At 52.7% G+C, this 16145-nt stretch overlaps 1 protein-coding gene across 1 annotated transcript in view; it reads left to right on the top strand.

Annotated features, from left to right (window-relative positions):
- The window catches only part of LGMN (legumain), a 34231-nt gene extending 24207 nt beyond the window's left edge, over positions 1-10024 (top strand). Inside the window, exons 7-14 of the mRNA XM_021679647.1 lie at positions 193-255; positions 1062-1128; positions 2031-2149; positions 2236-2325; positions 4119-4319; positions 6000-6170; positions 7676-7743; positions 8006-10024. Of these exons, the coding sequence (XP_021535322.1) occupies positions 193-255; positions 1062-1128; positions 2031-2149; positions 2236-2325; positions 4119-4319; positions 6000-6170; positions 7676-7743; positions 8006-8048 (822 nt within the window). The 3' untranslated portion in view covers positions 8049-10024. The remainder of the gene's footprint in view (positions 1-192; positions 256-1061; positions 1129-2030; positions 2150-2235; positions 2326-4118; positions 4320-5999; positions 6171-7675; positions 7744-8005) is intronic.
- The last annotated feature ends 6121 nt before the right edge of the window (positions 10025-16145 follow it).

The raw sequence follows: 16145 nt of genomic DNA on the forward strand, positions 1-16145 counted from the left end.
CTTCCCCCTTTTAAATATTTGAATAAAACACATGAGGCGCCACTATGGGATAATGCTCCTGGTTACCGTGATTCTTTCTAAGGGCCGATAACTAAGAATTTACAAAGCAGCATTAGGGCTTTATTAGCGTGTTATTTAGCAAATGGTTTCTCTTGATATGTTGGTCCAAATGTCGATATTCTTCTCTTGCAGCTTCACGTGAAGGACCTGAATGAGACCATCCGTTACATGTATGAACACAAGATGTACCAAAAGGTAACGTCAGCACTTGGGGTGGCCTGGCAGGGAGGAGTGTGAGGAAGGTGGGAGACGCAGAGCCTACCACCCCATGACCACCCCCAACTCCAAATGGCTGTTTCTGGAGAGTGTCCTTGTGATCAGTCTTGCCCGCTGGTTTTCCAGGATTCACCTTTAGTGATTCTAGGGCATTAGCTATTAGTTAGCCCAGAGTCACTAGAGCTCTTGTTAAAACAGGGTGTGGACCCCACCTCCAGAGTTTGACTCAGAGGCCTGGGGAGAGGCTTGAGAATTCGCCTTTCTGAGTTGACACCGACGCTAATGATCTAGGGACCCCAGTTTGAGGACCACTGTTCTTAGCATTGACTCCAGTTTGGGAGCCATTGGGAGGAAAATACCACCATCTTATTTCACTTTGGCCCTTACCTCCCCCCACCCTCCAACCCCCCACCCCCCGCCTTGGCAGCCTTTATACACACTGAATGGCCTGAGCACGTCCGGGATAGAAATGTACAGATTGGCCTGCCGCACTGTCTCCTTGTGTTGGACGGCGGAGCAGTTCTCCTTAGCATTATCTGTGGCACCATTTGCCCTGCATCATGTCAACTGATAGATCATTTTAGTCTGTTAGCGATGAATAGATTGGAGTCCTTCTGGTTTGTATGACAGCAGCTTCTGTAGCCTTCCCAGCAGAGATCTCTCCCAGAAGCAAGAGTAAAAGATCCTTAAGAATGGGTGAGGAGAGTGGCCAGAGCCAGACTGACATCCCTGTGCGGTCTGTGCCTGGCCAGGGTGTGAGGTCGCCTGTCTCGTTTGCCTCACAGATGGTCTTCTACATTGAAGCCTGTGAGTCTGGGTCCATGATGAGGCACCTGCCCGCCAACATCAATGGTAGGTGGTGGGAGCACTGGCCTCTGAGCCAGGCTGGGTGAGCAGGTTGCTTGGCGGCACAGTTGGTCATTCTCCGATTCTGCCAACGGGAAGAACCAAGTGGTCTATATAAGTAGGGGCATAGGGCAGCCTCGTGCACAAAAGTGGGGGAGAGGGCTTATCTGTGGGCAGCTCTGGACTTCTTTTCAATATTAGTGGTCCAGGAGTAAAGAATCTGATGGGAGCCTCATGGCCCTCTTCCAGGTTTTGGTGAAGCTACTTAAGTCCAAGGTCACGTGGTCTTTGGACCAGCTTTGGTCCTTTGCGATGCATTGCTTGCTGGCTGTCCATCATGGGCAATACCCTCTTGGACCCTCCGTTATCCCCATCTGTATAATGGGGCTAAAGACAGTGCCTGTCTGTGGGGAGTGGTGCATTTTAAGTGCTAACATTTGCTCAGCACGATTCGGAGCCCATGGTAGTTAGATAGTAAATGGTAGCTATTATGTGTGTTCAAAGTGTTCGTTCAGTACACGAACTGGGGGGCAGGGGCAGGGCCTAACCCTTGCGATGGTAACTTCCTCTGGAAATGAAATTAGGTACATGTTCTTCGAGTTTCCAGAGCTATTAAAATCTCTCCGTGTTATTCTAAAATAGCTTGGCATCCTACTGAGCATGTGTGCTTGCGTATTACTGCAGAAAGTGTCTATCAACCAGCTTCTCTTTCTTCCACGTTTAATTTTAGACAGTTACTGTAACCAAATTCACAGGGCTGGGTACAGTTGTGCCCTCGTGCCCTCCCCGTGCTGGTAGCTTTGATTGCACTAGGGAAGAGGGAAAGGCTCACCTGCAGGTGGGACCCACCCACAGTTCCCACAGTGGGGAACAGAGCGTGATGGCAAGGTGTTTTGAATCCCTACTAGTTTATGCGACCACCGCTGCCAACCCAACGGAGTCATCCTACGCCTGTTACTATGACGAGAAGAGATCCACGTACCTGGGGGACTGGTACAGCGTCAACTGGATGGAGGACTCAGACGTGGTGAGCCCTCAGGGGTCCGGCTGCACTGCTGAGGCCCAGCCGTCAGCTCTGATGGTCAGAGGACTTCCATGTTTTCCTCTCTGCAGGAGGATTTGACCAAAGAGACCCTGCACAAGCAGTACCAGCTGGTGAAGTCGCACACCAACACCAGCCACGTCATGCAGTATGGGAACAAGGTGAGGAGGGCAGCCCCCCGCTCCCGCTGATGGCGGAGCCTCAGGCCGACTCTCTGGGAACGTGCGTCTCTCGGTGAAGGGGGGGGGGTGGCTCTGCATCCTGGGCACCATGCCCAGGCTCTGGAATCAGACCTTGCCAGCTTCACTCTTGCACAGTTGTGAGGTTTGGGACAAGCTGCTTCTCCAAATCTCCATTTCCTCCTTGGTCAGAGCTTTAGCATGCAATTAAAGAAGGTCGTGCATCAGAAACCCTGAGCAGGCCTGGCACATGGGTTACCTTTACCTTTGGGCTAGAATTTAGGGACTTCCACCCCACCCGCCAACTCTGTTCAGAAGGGACCTAGGTGGTTAAATGGGTAAGTTTATCAGGGCTGTTTGGACAGAGGTCACAGCAGGTGGCTGCTGAAGGCTTGGGCCTCATGTGTCACCATGGGGGGCAGGGGCTAACCCTTATGATGTGCAGAGGAGGTGGTTTGTGCACCTGTCCATGTGACCAAACGCCATTCCCCAGGCGGCCTGCCACCATCTGAGCTCTCAGCGGCTGAGATCTGTTCCTTGGATGCAAGCATTGTCCTTCTAGAAGACCCTTGTGAGCCAGTCAACCCTCCAGCTCTTCAAGGGCAGAGTGTGGACTGGAGCCTGGGAACCAGCAGGGCAGGCACAGGCCATGAGACGTGCCCTCAGGATGCCACGGGCCTGGCCAGGCCTCTGAGTGGTGGTGGGGGAGCAGGGAGCAGAGAGAAGGCGAGGGAAAGGTGACTCGGAGGAGGCAGGATCAGAGGTGGCACGGCCCTGGCTGCGTGGGGGCGGGTGGGGGGGTGGAACTGAAGTGGGAGAGAGCACCTGGCCGCAGCTCTTTGCCCTGGGCTTCCTGTGCGCCTTGTGATTTCTTCCGCACTGGCTGTTCCTGGTCTTGGTTGACGAGCTATGATGGATCTTTTCCAAACATTACATGTTGCTCTATATTTGTGTGTATTTTATTTTTTGTTTTAGAACTTTTTGATTATTGTTGGTTGGTTCATTTTTTTTTTTTTTTTAATTTTATTTATTTGAGAGAGAGAGAGAGGGAGCACAAGAGTGGGGAGGGTCCGAGGGAGAAGCAGACTCCCCGCTGAGCCGGGAGTCTGATGCGGGGCTCGATGCCAGGACTCGGGGAATAATGACCTGAGCCGAAGGCAGACGCTCAATGGACTGAGCCACCCAGGTGCCCCAATTGTTGTGTGGTTTAAGAACAGGATCGCTTGTAGCATTTCTTTCCCTCCGATTGGGGTCCAGTCTGGAGTGACCAGCGCGGGCAGACAAAGCCTGGCTGACGTGCCTGTTGGCCCTGACCGTCAGCCGGCCCCACTGTGGCTTTAGCTCTGTCCCGCTCAGTGGACCCTGACCGCAACTCTAAGCTGTGCTTTGCGCCTTCCTGCTCCCAGGCGCTGGGGCCCGGCAGGTGAGCACGGGTAGGGCAGCACGACCCAGGGTCACCCCTGGCTGAAACAACCCTGGTCCAAGCTCTGTGTGACTGGGGAGCAGTGATTGCCTTCCAGAGGTGACAGAATTAGTGGTTCTCCTGCAAAGGAAGCCAGGTATTTTCAAAGTTCATCGTTGGTGGATTTCAGGTGCTTGGATATGTTTTCTTGCCCTCTACTGAGGGCCAGGTGCATGTTTCCAGGCTGCGCCCGTGGCCCTTCGGTGGTCCTAAAACCACGTGGTGTGCACTGTGAGCCTTGCACGGAGAGGCAGGACCCAGGACACATTTGGCACGTCTGCCACTCAGTCTGGCTCTCTCCTTCTCTCCTCAGTCCATCTCCACCATGAAAGTGATGCAGTTTCAGGGTATGAAACACAAGGCCAGCTCTCCTATCTCCCTGCCTCCGGTCAAACACCTTGACCTCACCCCAAGCCCTGAGGTGCCCCTTGCCATCCTGAAAAGGAAGCTGATGAGCACCAATGATCTGCAGGAGTCCAGGAAATTGGTGGAGCAGATCCAAAGGCATCTGGACGTAAGTAGCGGTCCAAGGAACCGTTTCCCACGACTGCCCCCAGCCTCACCGGGCCGCGTGTGTGGCCCTGGTCTCTGCCTGCTGACGGTTACCCAGCACCGCTCGGAGCTATGTGACAGCACTCCGGAGCCACCCCTCTTCCTGCCACATGGGAGTCTGTGGGAAAGGGGACTAACCTTTGTGCTCCGTGTAACAGAGAAGCAGTGAGCAGAGCAGTGGCTCTCTTCGTTCTCCATTAGTCAGCTGACCTTGACCTCTTTGGTGGCAGGCACCAGAGGACTGGGGGCCGTCTCTTGCCTGTATCCTGCCAGCAAGTTGTGGCATGTGGGCGTTGCCCTCTTTCATACCTGGTTGCTTAGAAAACATTTTAATATTGCCGCTTGGTGAGTTATTAGCTAATCATGGTTTAAAAAAAAAAAATGCAACGCACAAAGTTTCTGCGGCCTTAGGAAATCATAGTCATAGCCTAAAATTCTTCCTTAAAATGTTTGAGCGATCTTTTACGATTACTGAGTTTGTTTTCAGTAGCTCATCCGATTGTTTGGAACTGGCAGAGTCTCATTTCCAGTTCTTGCTGTGCGTCTAGAAGCACCCGGAGAGCGAGCAGTCGGTGGGCTGCTGGGCGGAGGCGGTCTCCTTCAGCGGAGCCCGCTCTGTGGTGACTCGTCAGCCTCACCAGCACAGCACTCGGGCTTTCGGGAGCATTCAGCTGCCTTTGCTAGGAAAGATAACACATCTCTGTGATCCGGTTTAAATTCCTGTCTCTAATAATCCTGGCAGTTGGTGCCCCACGTCTGGTATTATATTTTTTGCTGGTCTTAGTATAATACAGAGGTCCTCATACTTGTGAGTCTGTTAGTCGGGGACCTCTTCATATTCCTACTAAAATTTTGATTCCAAAGCACTTTTGTTTATGTGGCGTTATGGTGAAATGTGCTGCATTAGAAATGACAGTGAGATTTTAAAAATATTAACTGATTTAGAAATAACAATAGTGAACCCATTTTGTAGTGGGGTATTTTTTCACTCATCGTTTGGGAAGGAAACGATGCCCCCCTCTGTGCCCCTCTTTCTGGTGGTTTCTGGAATAGATAAGCAAAGGTGCCCGTGAACACACAGCACCAGTCAGGGGACAGCAATCTACTTTGGAGCACAATTTCTACACCCACCCCTGTTCTCAGAGTGGGCCAGGGCTGCTCTTCAGGTGGTTAGATTTAAATGTTTCCACCGTGTCAGAAGACCCCGAAAAGGCAGGCTATTTCTAAAGGTTTCTGGTTGTTAGAGAAGTCTCTCCCGCACCTCTCTTGCCTCCTGCAGGATGCCTCTGTTGGCATTTATTTTATTTTATTTTATATTTTGAAATATTTTATTTATTTGAGAGAGTGAACAAGCAAGCGAGCACGAGCAGGGGGAGGGACAGAGGCAGAGGGAGAAGCAGGCTCCCTGCCGAGCAAGGAGCCCGATGCGGGGGCTCGATCCCAGGACCCTGGGACCATGACCTGAGCCGAAGGCAGATGCTTAACGACTGAGCCGCCCAGGCGCCCCTGTTGGCATCTGTTTTAACACACTGGGTTAGAAGCCTGTGAAGAGATCACTTTGAACGAGCTTCTGACTGATCCAGGGTTCCGAGAGAGACTGCCTGAAATAAGGTATATTTTGAGAAGATGTGCGTCTCCACAGGCGAGGCACGTCATCCAGAAGTCCGTGCAGAAGATGGTCTCCTTGCTCGCGAGCTCGGATGCCGAGGCGGAGGGGCTCCTGTCCAGGAGAGCCGAGCTCAGCGCGCACGCCTGCTACCGAGCAGCCGTGTCGCACTTCCGCTCACACTGCTTCAACTGGCACTCCTCCACGGTAAGGCCGGGGCCCGGGGCCACTGGCCTCCGCACGCCGCCTTCCCCGGGCCCATGGAGCCCTTCCCTGCGTCTTAAACCCCCAGAGCTAAGTTAATATCCGCCGCTGGAAATCACACGTGCCCGGTCTCGTAGAAGGTTCCATTAGGCTCAGAAAACAGCGCACTCATTCAGAGGCCTTTGATGGGGACAAGAGGAGGAGGGTCAGCCAGACTCACGGACCATGAGTCCTGGCCCCAGACACACTCAGTTGTCCAGTGGGTAGGAGCTTACCGGTCATGACTCAACTCCCCTGCCACACGCCATCCCTCACCCCGGTCTCTTCTGACCCCTCCCCAGGATTTACTGTTGAAGTCAGGCCCTGGTAGAAAGTCAGGTTGGACGGTGTCTGTGGTCAGCACCGTGTGATGCCGGGAGCCTTCTAGGGAAGGGGTCAGCAGACTGGCCCCCAGGCCCGATCCTGCCCACAGCCTGTTTCTAGAAATTGTTTCATCGGAACCCAGCCATGCTCTAATTGTGGCATAGTTTCTATGGCCACTTTCCCACTCTAGCAGAATCGAGTAGTGCATGCAGCCCGCAGAGCCAAAAATATTTCCTTTCTGGCCCTTCTCAGAAGAAGTTTGCCAGCTTCTGCTTTAGAGCTGTGCTCTTCCGTACTGTAGTTACTCGCCTCGAAGGGCTGCTTGAATCCACATTTCAGGTGTTCAGTAGCCACACATGGCCATCGGCTACTGAATTGGAGAATTTGATAGAACATTTCCATCACCGTAGAAAGCTCTATCGGGCCGTGGTGTGCACACCTGGTCGAGCTTGAGTACTTCCAAAGATGGGGTACTGGGCACTTTGGAGGTGGCTCTCCAATATTTGGAAGCTCTCGATTGTATTTTTTCTTTTATTTAACTTTGTAAGGAAAATGCTTTTCTTAGGTGAAAATAAAAAATGTCCCCCATATTTAAGCAATGCTTTGTCTTCCGGTGTTAACTCTTTAGCCCTCTGGAATCACACAAAGTGGATCTCTTCCTTCTTCCCCCTGAGAGTTCTCATATTCCCCTGGAGGGTTTGCAAGATAAACATTCTGGGTTCTCTCAGTCTTTGCCTGGGGCCATCTGGCTTGGCATCCACTTCCCATCCTCTCTCCTCCTTGTGTCCCTCCCAGCATGGGGTTCCCAGAGCCAAAAGCCAGGTGGGCAAGGTTGGGGACTCCTAGGTAAGAGAGGGGAGCAGGGTCACGGTGGGCCCTCAGTCAGGAGGCCTGAGCTGGCAGCCACATGCTCTAGGAGGCTTGCCAGCCCCCAGGCGGAGGGGCCTTTTTCACAGGAGGGAGCCCATAAATCTCACCAGGTTACTGAAAGGTAGGGAGGGGGAGTCCCTGAGCCAAAGAAAGTCAAGAACCACAGGTCAAGGTGCTTTACCCCCGTAACCATGAAAGTAGGATATTCCCGAGTCAAGAGTGGTTGGTGTGGTGAGATGTTGTCTGACTGTGTCCTTCTGTTTGTTCGCCCCTAGTACGAGCACGCCCTGAGACACTTGTACGTGCTGGTCAACCTTTGTGAGCAGCCTTATCCGATCGACAGGTAAACGTGCACGCGGCCTGCGGGCCCGGGGTCCTTTTGCAGGCGGGCGGGAGCGGCATTTCTAGCCCTTTCTGCCCCTGGACAGCATTCCTCCTACCAGCGGCTCCCTCTCGCGGTGGATGCATTCAGACTGGACGCAGCCTCGTGATCCCCGTTGGGCGGGTCTGCCCTCAACGACCACCTGTTCCGGGTTGGATTAGGTTTGGGGTCATTTCTTCAGACGGGACGCGGTTCACCAACTTCTTGTTCCTGCTTCTTACAGGATACAGTTGGCCATGGACAAGGTTTGCCTTCAGTACTACTGAACCACGCCTTCCTGATGCTTTGCCACGTGTGAACACTGTCCCTCACAATGTGTGCTCATCCCAGTCGCAAGATGGGGAGCCGGCGGGGGCCGCCCCCAGGGGCTCCGGGCACTGCCGGGGGATGCGGTCGGGCCACCCCTGGGCCGCCCACCCTCCAGGGCCCTTCCCTCCTCTCCCAGCCTCGTGCAGGTCCTGTGTGCCACTCCAATAAAACTACACATTGGCCTGGGTAAAGCTCAGTGTTGAGAAAGGTAATAATTGCTTTTTGAGGAGGTTTTTGGGCTCATTCGTTTTCCAGGAGCAGGAAGTTGACGAGGGGCTTCTGCAGACAGTGAGGGGTTCTGAGGAATTGGAAGCTGGAACCTTTATCGAAGAGGGAGGGATGGAAGCCCCAAATGGAGAACTGTTTTTAAGAAATACTATGATTGTTTTTGTATCTTATTTATCAACAATGGGCAAGGCTTAAAAAAAAAATAAAGATTTATCGCTGAACCTGAGCATTAACTTCAGGCCCCTGACTTGGCACCTGATGCTCCTGCCCACAGCAATCCCTCCGCCCCCCACCCCTGCTGCTTGCTCCTCTGCTCCTGGATTTTTCACCCTCCTGTGCCTTTGCGACCTGCTGGTCCTCTTGCCCCCAGAGTGCCTTTCCCTTCATGGGATAGATCCTCAGGATGTGTCTGAAGTGCCACTTGCCCTTGAACCTTCTTCAGCTTCCTTCTGTTCCCCCCCACCCCATGGAAAGTCCTCTCCCCCATGTGTCTGCATTGTTTTGCATCCGTCATGGCTAGTGTCAGGGTCTGCCTTTCCCGGGTCGGGGTGGGGGTTGTCTCAGCTCCTGGGGGGCAGAGGCTGCCTGGCTGTTTCCCTCGGCCCAGTGCGCCACACGGGGACGGACTCACAAGGGGCTAAAGACGTGTCAGTAACACGAGCTACATCCATGCAGTGGAGTATCCTAGAGAAATACAAGGAACGAAGCGCTGATGCCTGTTAGGACATTGAGCCAAGTCACCAATCACCGGAGACCATGCATTCTAGGATCCCGTTTACAGCTAATGTCTGGAATAAGCCAGTCTGTAGAGACGGAGGGTAGCTGAGGGGCGCCAGGCAGTGGTGAGAGTGGGAAACGGGGAAGCAGTGATTGCTGAGGGCCATGCAGATCTTCGGCGGTGATTGAAAGTGTTCTGAACCGGATTGTGGCAATGCTTGCACAACTCTGAATACACAAAAAGCCACCGAATTGCACACGTTAAGTGGAATTATGTGGTTTGCTCCTTTCGTTTCAGTGATGCTGTTTTTAAAAAATAAGCCATAGAGCCCGATGCTGTTTAGATAGATAGATAGCGACAGAGAAAGCAGGTCACACCACCTAAGTGCTCGCCCTGATGACCGCCTGTCTTTACGGCGTGAAACGTGTCTTCTTTAGCAGCGATCGATGCCTTTGACGTTTGGAGTTAAGGACTAGAAGTTGGGACACCGGCCAGTAGGGTTATGTCTGTGACAAATTCCAGCTGGTACTTTGGTTTCTAATGGGTCCACTCTTCATCACAGATTATCCTTTCTCAGTGAGGTGGGCCTTCTGGCTAATCGCATGACTTCAGGGAAAAGAACGCTTACTGTCCTAGAGACTTGGGGGAGCTCTCGGGTTTTAGGTGACAAGTACAAGAAGCCTACTGTGTGTTATCACTAATGTTCAATGATGGGCGAACCTGAGGGCTGGCTGATGATCAAAGAAAAGCAGGCACTGAAAAGGAGAATTGTGAAAGGAAGCCTTTCAGGAGGCCTCCAGGTACGGTGGCAAAAAGCTCTGGGCCTCTGTTCTTACGAATTGTTAATGACCCTTGTGATCCTGCTTCTCTGGGTCCTCTCTGTAGAATGAAAGTATACTTATCTGTTTAATAAATACAGAAGCTTGAATATTCATGGTTCTAAAAGTTAAGAGCAGCTGTGTTTTGTTTCTCAAATAAATGACAATTTCCTAAGTCACAGTGCCCTGGCTTTTCTTCTCCTCCCGTGGATCCAGCAGGCCCCCAGTGGAAGTGGGCTCTCTGTCCCTCCTATTAAGTCCTCTTCTGTTCAATTTCTAATCAGATTGATCTTTCCATGTGTGTCACAACTTGGACCAGCATTTTTTTTTCTGTAATTCTATCCAAAATGTACAGACGTGCTCTCGCACAAAGTCAGAACACAAAAATATTCAGAGCAGAACGTGCACATCTCTTCTCCCTGTAAATCCTGAACATCAATATGGTATTCATCAAGAACCCCCTTTTTCTACATTAACATACCTATATGCAAATGATACTTTACTTTTTTACCTTTTCATTATAAAAACAGAAAACCATGCAAAACATACATGTTGCTTAGTGAATTATAAGGTGAACATCCTTGTAACTATCCCCAAAGTCAAGAACTAGAACTTTACCAGCTGTATTAGGTCAAGGTTCTCTGCAGAAACAGACCCAATAGCATGCGTGTATCTATATATATTTGGAGAGATTTATCTTCAAGAATTGACGCACATGACTGTGGGGGCTTAGTTAAGTCCAAAGTCTGCAGACTGGAGACCTGGGTTGGCGGGAATTACAGTTCAAGTACAGAAGCTGTTTGCTGGTAGAATTCCTTCTTGTCCCGAGGAGCTCAGGCTTGGCTCTACGCAGGCCTTCAACTGATTGGATGGGGCCCACCCACATTATGGAGGATGACCTGCTTTACTCAAAGTCCACCAATTTCCATGTTAATCCCATCCAAAGAACACCTTCACAACAACATCCAGAGGAATCAGCCAGATATCGGCGCCATGGCTCACTGCACTTTGACACCTAAAACTAACCACACCAGCCACCGGGAACCCCTCCTCCGTCCCAATCACAGCCTTGCCCCTCTTCCCCCGTCCCCATACCCACTCTGCCTGTGTTCTTTGTGGCTTTATCACATGTGCATCCCTAGACACTGGTTCATCACTCTTGCCTACTTAACAAAAACGGTAATGTCTTTCACATGAAAAAATGCTCAACATCACTTGGCATCAGGGAATTACAAATCAAAACCACAATGAGATACCACCTCACACCTGTCAGAAGGACTAAAATTAACCCAGGAAACAACAGGTGTTGGCGAGGATGTGGAGAAAGGGGAACCCTCCTACACTGTTGGTGGGAATGCAAGCTGGTGCAGCCACTCTGGGAAACTGTGGAGGTTCCTCAAAAAGTTAAAAATAGAGCTACCCTACGACCCAGCAACTGCACTACTAAGTATTTATCCAAAGGATACAACCATAGTGATCTGAAGGGGCACCTGCACCCCAATGTTTATAGCAGCAATGTCCACAATAGCCAAACTATGAGAAGAGCCCAGATGTCCATCGACAGATGAATGGATAAAGAAGATGTGGTATATATATACAATGGAATATTACTCAGCCATCAAAAAATTGAAATCTTGCCATTTGCAATGACGTGGTTGGAACTAGAGGGTATTTTGCTAAATGAAATGTCAGAGAAAGACAAATACCATGATTTCACTCATATGTGGAAGTTAAGAAACACAACAGGAACATAGGGTAAGGGAGGGAAAAGTAAGACGAAATCAGAGAGGGAGACAAACCATAAGAGACTTGACTACAGAGAACAAACTGAGGGTTGCTGGAGGGGAGGGGGGTGAGGGGATGGGGTACCCGGGTGACAGGCATTAAGGAGGGCACGTGATACGATGAGCACTGGGTGTTGGGTGCAACTGATGAATCCCTGACCTCTACCTCTGAAACTAATATGCTACATTTTTAAAATTGAATTTAAATAAATTTTTTAAAAAACAGTAATGTCTTTTCAGCTCCTTTAACCTACAGGTTTCCTCCCCATCTCTTTTCTTTCCAATTTCTATTGAAGAGCCGGGGCTGTTGACCCGTGGAGTTTCTCAGTCTGGGTTTTGCTGACTGCACACGATGGTGCTGGTCAGCACATTCCTCTCCCTCCCCCCACCGTGGGGGCTCCTACAGATCAGCAGCTGGGGCCAGAGGCTCCAGCAGACTCGGATGGGCCCCTCTCTGCAAGGTTGGAAGTGGGCTGTGCTCTCTGCTCAGGAGGTGGGCTGGCTGAGTTTTGCTCCTTTCTGATAGTACTTGTTGATGCTCAATGCCTGGATCCATGAATTCGAGGGGCTGCAAACTGGTGAAATTCTAATTCTAGCCGTTCTCATTTATTAGCTGCAACAACTTTAGAAGGAGTCACTTCCCCTTGCCTGCTATCCCCCTGGCATAGCTCATGGGGGATAGGCAGGAAAAAGACTCCCTCTGTCCTCTTATTTACCTAGTTTTTGAATAGGTAGAAGGTGACCCAGGAAGCTTTCTAAAGATCATTTTGGAGGCGCCTGGGTGGCTCAGTCGGTGAAGCCTCTGCCTTTGGCTCAGGTCATGATCCCGGGGTCCTGGGATCGAGTCCTGCATCCGGCTCCCTGCTCAGTGGGGAGTGTGCTTCTCCCTCTCCCTCTGCTGCTCCCCATGCTTGTGCTCTCTCTGTCCAATAAATAAATAAAATCTTAAAAAAAAAAATAGAGATCATTTTGAACTCATGGATGTAAACACATCTAATGGGCTTCATCCCACTGTGCTCTGTCGAAGCTGAGGCAGTCTGGTCCCCCTCAAGCCCGCGTGCCCCTCGATCTCAGCGGATGGCACGTCCCTCCAGTACCGTGTTCAAGACGAAAATCCCTTCACACCCTCCACCATATCCTGCTGCCTCTACCCCCTCGATGCTTCTCAGGGTTTCCCTGCCCATCTCTGAACCCTCCCAGTTCAGACCTCACCTCCTCTCTCCCAGGTCACTGCGGCAGCTTCATAGTCCCCCTGCCTCCAGCCCGGCCCCCTCCAGTTCCGTTCCACGTTGCGTGGAGACTTTCCAGACTCCTTGAGCTGCCAACCAGGACTATTCAGGGCCTGGCCCGGCCTCCTCTCTCACTTCTCCTTGCTCAGACTAACTCTTCAAGCCACCTTGAAATGACCCGTTACCCTGCACACTTCGATTTCATTTTTCTGAGACTTCTCACTTTCTTTAACCTCCTTGTCAAGAACTGCCAGGGCCTAAGATTTTTACCCCACTCGCAGGCTAACAAGGTCACCTACCACAGTTTCATGGGCGCTGGCAGGAGATCTGAGACCCCCCGGGACAGAGACAAAGCCCTCGGGATGCATGAGCCTCACATTTGCTTGGGGGGGGGTCTCCCTATCCATCACGTGCCTGGAGGGGGAGGTGGAGGTGGGCCCAGGTGGATCCTGGGCACACCCTGGGCTGGGGGCTCGGCCAAGGAACCTCAAGCCTAGGAAAATCCGGATCTTTTCAAAGAGGATGCTAGCAAACCTGCCCAACTTTTGCCCTGAAGGGAGACACTATCTTCTAAGGTGAGAGAGATTATTTCCTTATTCTGGTCAGGAAGAAAAAAAATGGGCCCTCTTCCCGGGAGGGAGAAACTGTATCTTCTAAGGCTTTTCAGATAGTCTAGAGTAAAAGCTGTGATGTTCACCAGGCATGCAGAAATGCAAGGGCCCATGGGCTGTCTCCCCGAGGTCTTGCAGGTGTTCTATTCCCTTCTGGTCTTGGCCAACGCCTTACCCTTCAAGACCCAGCTCAGACATCCTGGCTCCAGGGTGCCCTCCTTGCTTCATCCAAGTGGCTTGCCCTCCGCTCCCTCAAGCCCCACAGCCCCCTTGGCCTACTGTTGTTGCCACGCTGCTCACACTAGGCTGAAAATTGGCACGTGGCTCAGCAACCCCCAGATCTGACCTCACCTGTACTCCCTCTAGACTGTAGAACGCCTTCATACAGATTTGGAAAAGGTGCCCCTTCTTCTGGGTGGACACGGTCCCGTGCCAGGGAGCAGCCTTGACGAGGGGAGCCCAGGTTAGATTTCAGTCCACTTATCACCTTGGCCGTGCAACCTTGGCAGTGAGCGACCTCCCGGCCCAAACGTGCAAGCCCTGAATTTATTTACCTTTTCAAAAGATCTGAGGCTTCCCCTACCTGTCCCCATCCAAGAGTTGGCATGGTTCCTACAACAAGCCTGGGAAATCGGGGTAGAAATACTCATTTTAAGAGCAGGGAGAGGGAGGCCGAGATGTTCCGGGGACTTGCCTAGGGCTCCCAGCTGGTCTGGAGCGCAGGTCTTGCGCCTGCTACTGAGGTTCCTCCCGACCGATTGCGGAGCAGGTTTTCTGACTTGAAAGCCACACAGACGTCAGAGGTCCCCTCTGGCTTAGGGGATGGGCATGGGCTGAAAGAGTTGATTCCTGGAGAGCCTTCCTCGGAAAAGAATGTTCCCCGCAAGTGCGTCCCAGCTGGGGACGAGGGGGAGCCTTTGCTCTGAGTTGGCCCTTCTCCCCCCAGAGCCCTGCTCCACGTAGCCTTCCTGCGGAGGAAGGGCCTGCTTCCTGCCACAGCTGCTCCCCACGTCCCCCAGCCAGGATGACACCGCCGAGCAGGGGGCGTCTCGGGTCCCGGAATCCGAAGTGCATGGCCAGTGACCGCATCTCCCAGTGTGTGCAGCCCTCCCGACATACCCTGGGTCTGCCCCGCGGGGTGGCTCTAGGTCTGCGAGCCGGGGACGGGCGGGGGTGTCGCTGCTGCCCCCAGACGGCGCTCCTCTCCTCTCCCTGTCTCTCCTCCCTCTCCAGGCCTGCCCCCTGTGCCCCCAGCAGAAAGGTGCGCATAGCGAGGGCAAAGTGGGTTCGCAGCATTAAGGTGTTGGGAGGCCACCACGGGCCAGACGTCTTCAGAGCCCGTTTGAGATTTTTCTTGATGGGCAGGACTGGCAGGCCACGGGGATGGAGGAGCAGAAGGGCCAGGGCATGACCCAGTCTCTCTGCGGAAAGCTGGTGGCTTCCCTCATCTCAGCCCTGCCAGCCCCAGCTCCAGCCTCAGGCCGAAGGCTTGCAAACGCGGAGGGCAGAGGGAACCAGCCTGCCAAGGGGAGGGGGGCCAAACGCCAGGGAGGGGACACAGATGAGCCCCTATCATATGTCACAGCCTTTGTCCCTGTCACTCTCAGACACACACATACGCACGGTTGCCCAGCTCTGGACTCCTGACCCCTTGCTCAGGGCCCACGGAGAAGCCAGGCCGGTTCAGCCACATCTTGGGCCTGTCTGCCTGGCCAGCCCTGTGATGCTCACTGCGGCTGGCTGCCTCTGGCAAGTTCGCCCAGAGCTGGGGCCAACTAGGCAAGGCTTAGCTGACTCTGGTTTTCTACACAACAGGTCAGTTGGGATGCTGTGGGGGATGGGAAAAAAGAGCCTTAGCTTTTGGTGTCAGTCAGTCCTGAGTTCAAGCCTCACTCTGGCCTCTAACTGGTGCATAACCTTGGGTGAGTCCCCCCCCGCCCCGTTATGAGCTGAATCGTGTCCCCCGAAGTTCCTATGTTGAAGCCCTAACCCCTAGTATTTCAGAATGGGACTATCTGGAGACGGGGCCTTTAAGGAGGGGATTAAGGCTAAATGAGGTCAGGAGGGTGGGGCCCTGATCTAGTAGGCCTGGTGTCCTTATAGGCAGAGACACTGGGGTGCTCAGGCAGAGGGAAAAAAGGTCAGATGAGGACACAGCGAGAGGCAGCCCTCTGTGAGCCCAGAAGAAACCAAACCCACTGACACCTCCATCTCAGACTTCCAGCCTCTAGAACTGTGAGGAAATAACTTTGTTCTTTAAGCCCCCCCGCCCCCTCCCCCCGGTCTATGGTATTTCGTGAGGGCAGCCCTAGCAGGCTAATACAGCCCTTTCTCTGAGCCTCCATGTTTTCATCTGGGGACTGTTTTGCTGATTAAAGAAAATAATGCAGGAAATGGATCACCAGTCGCAGGTCCCCCCCACCCCCACCCCCCAGGGCTCAGCATGTGTGATACCCTGTTTTGTGGCCCTGGGTGTGCTGCCCTGTCACACCTCCCCAGGGGCAGAAACATCCAGACAAGGGGTGGGGGGTGAAGCAGGTAGCCCCAACCCTCCTGCCTTCTGGCCTCTGCTGGGTGGATCCCTGCACTGGCCTGAGGATGGTGGGCCCGAAACACACACACACACACACACACACACACATATATGTGCTGATCAGCCCTCTGGC

Source organism: Neomonachus schauinslandi, chromosome 9 (assembly GCF_002201575.2).
Source record: "Neomonachus schauinslandi chromosome 9, ASM220157v2, whole genome shotgun sequence".
In the NCBI taxonomy this organism is placed as follows: domain Eukaryota; kingdom Metazoa; phylum Chordata; class Mammalia; order Carnivora; family Phocidae; genus Neomonachus; species Neomonachus schauinslandi.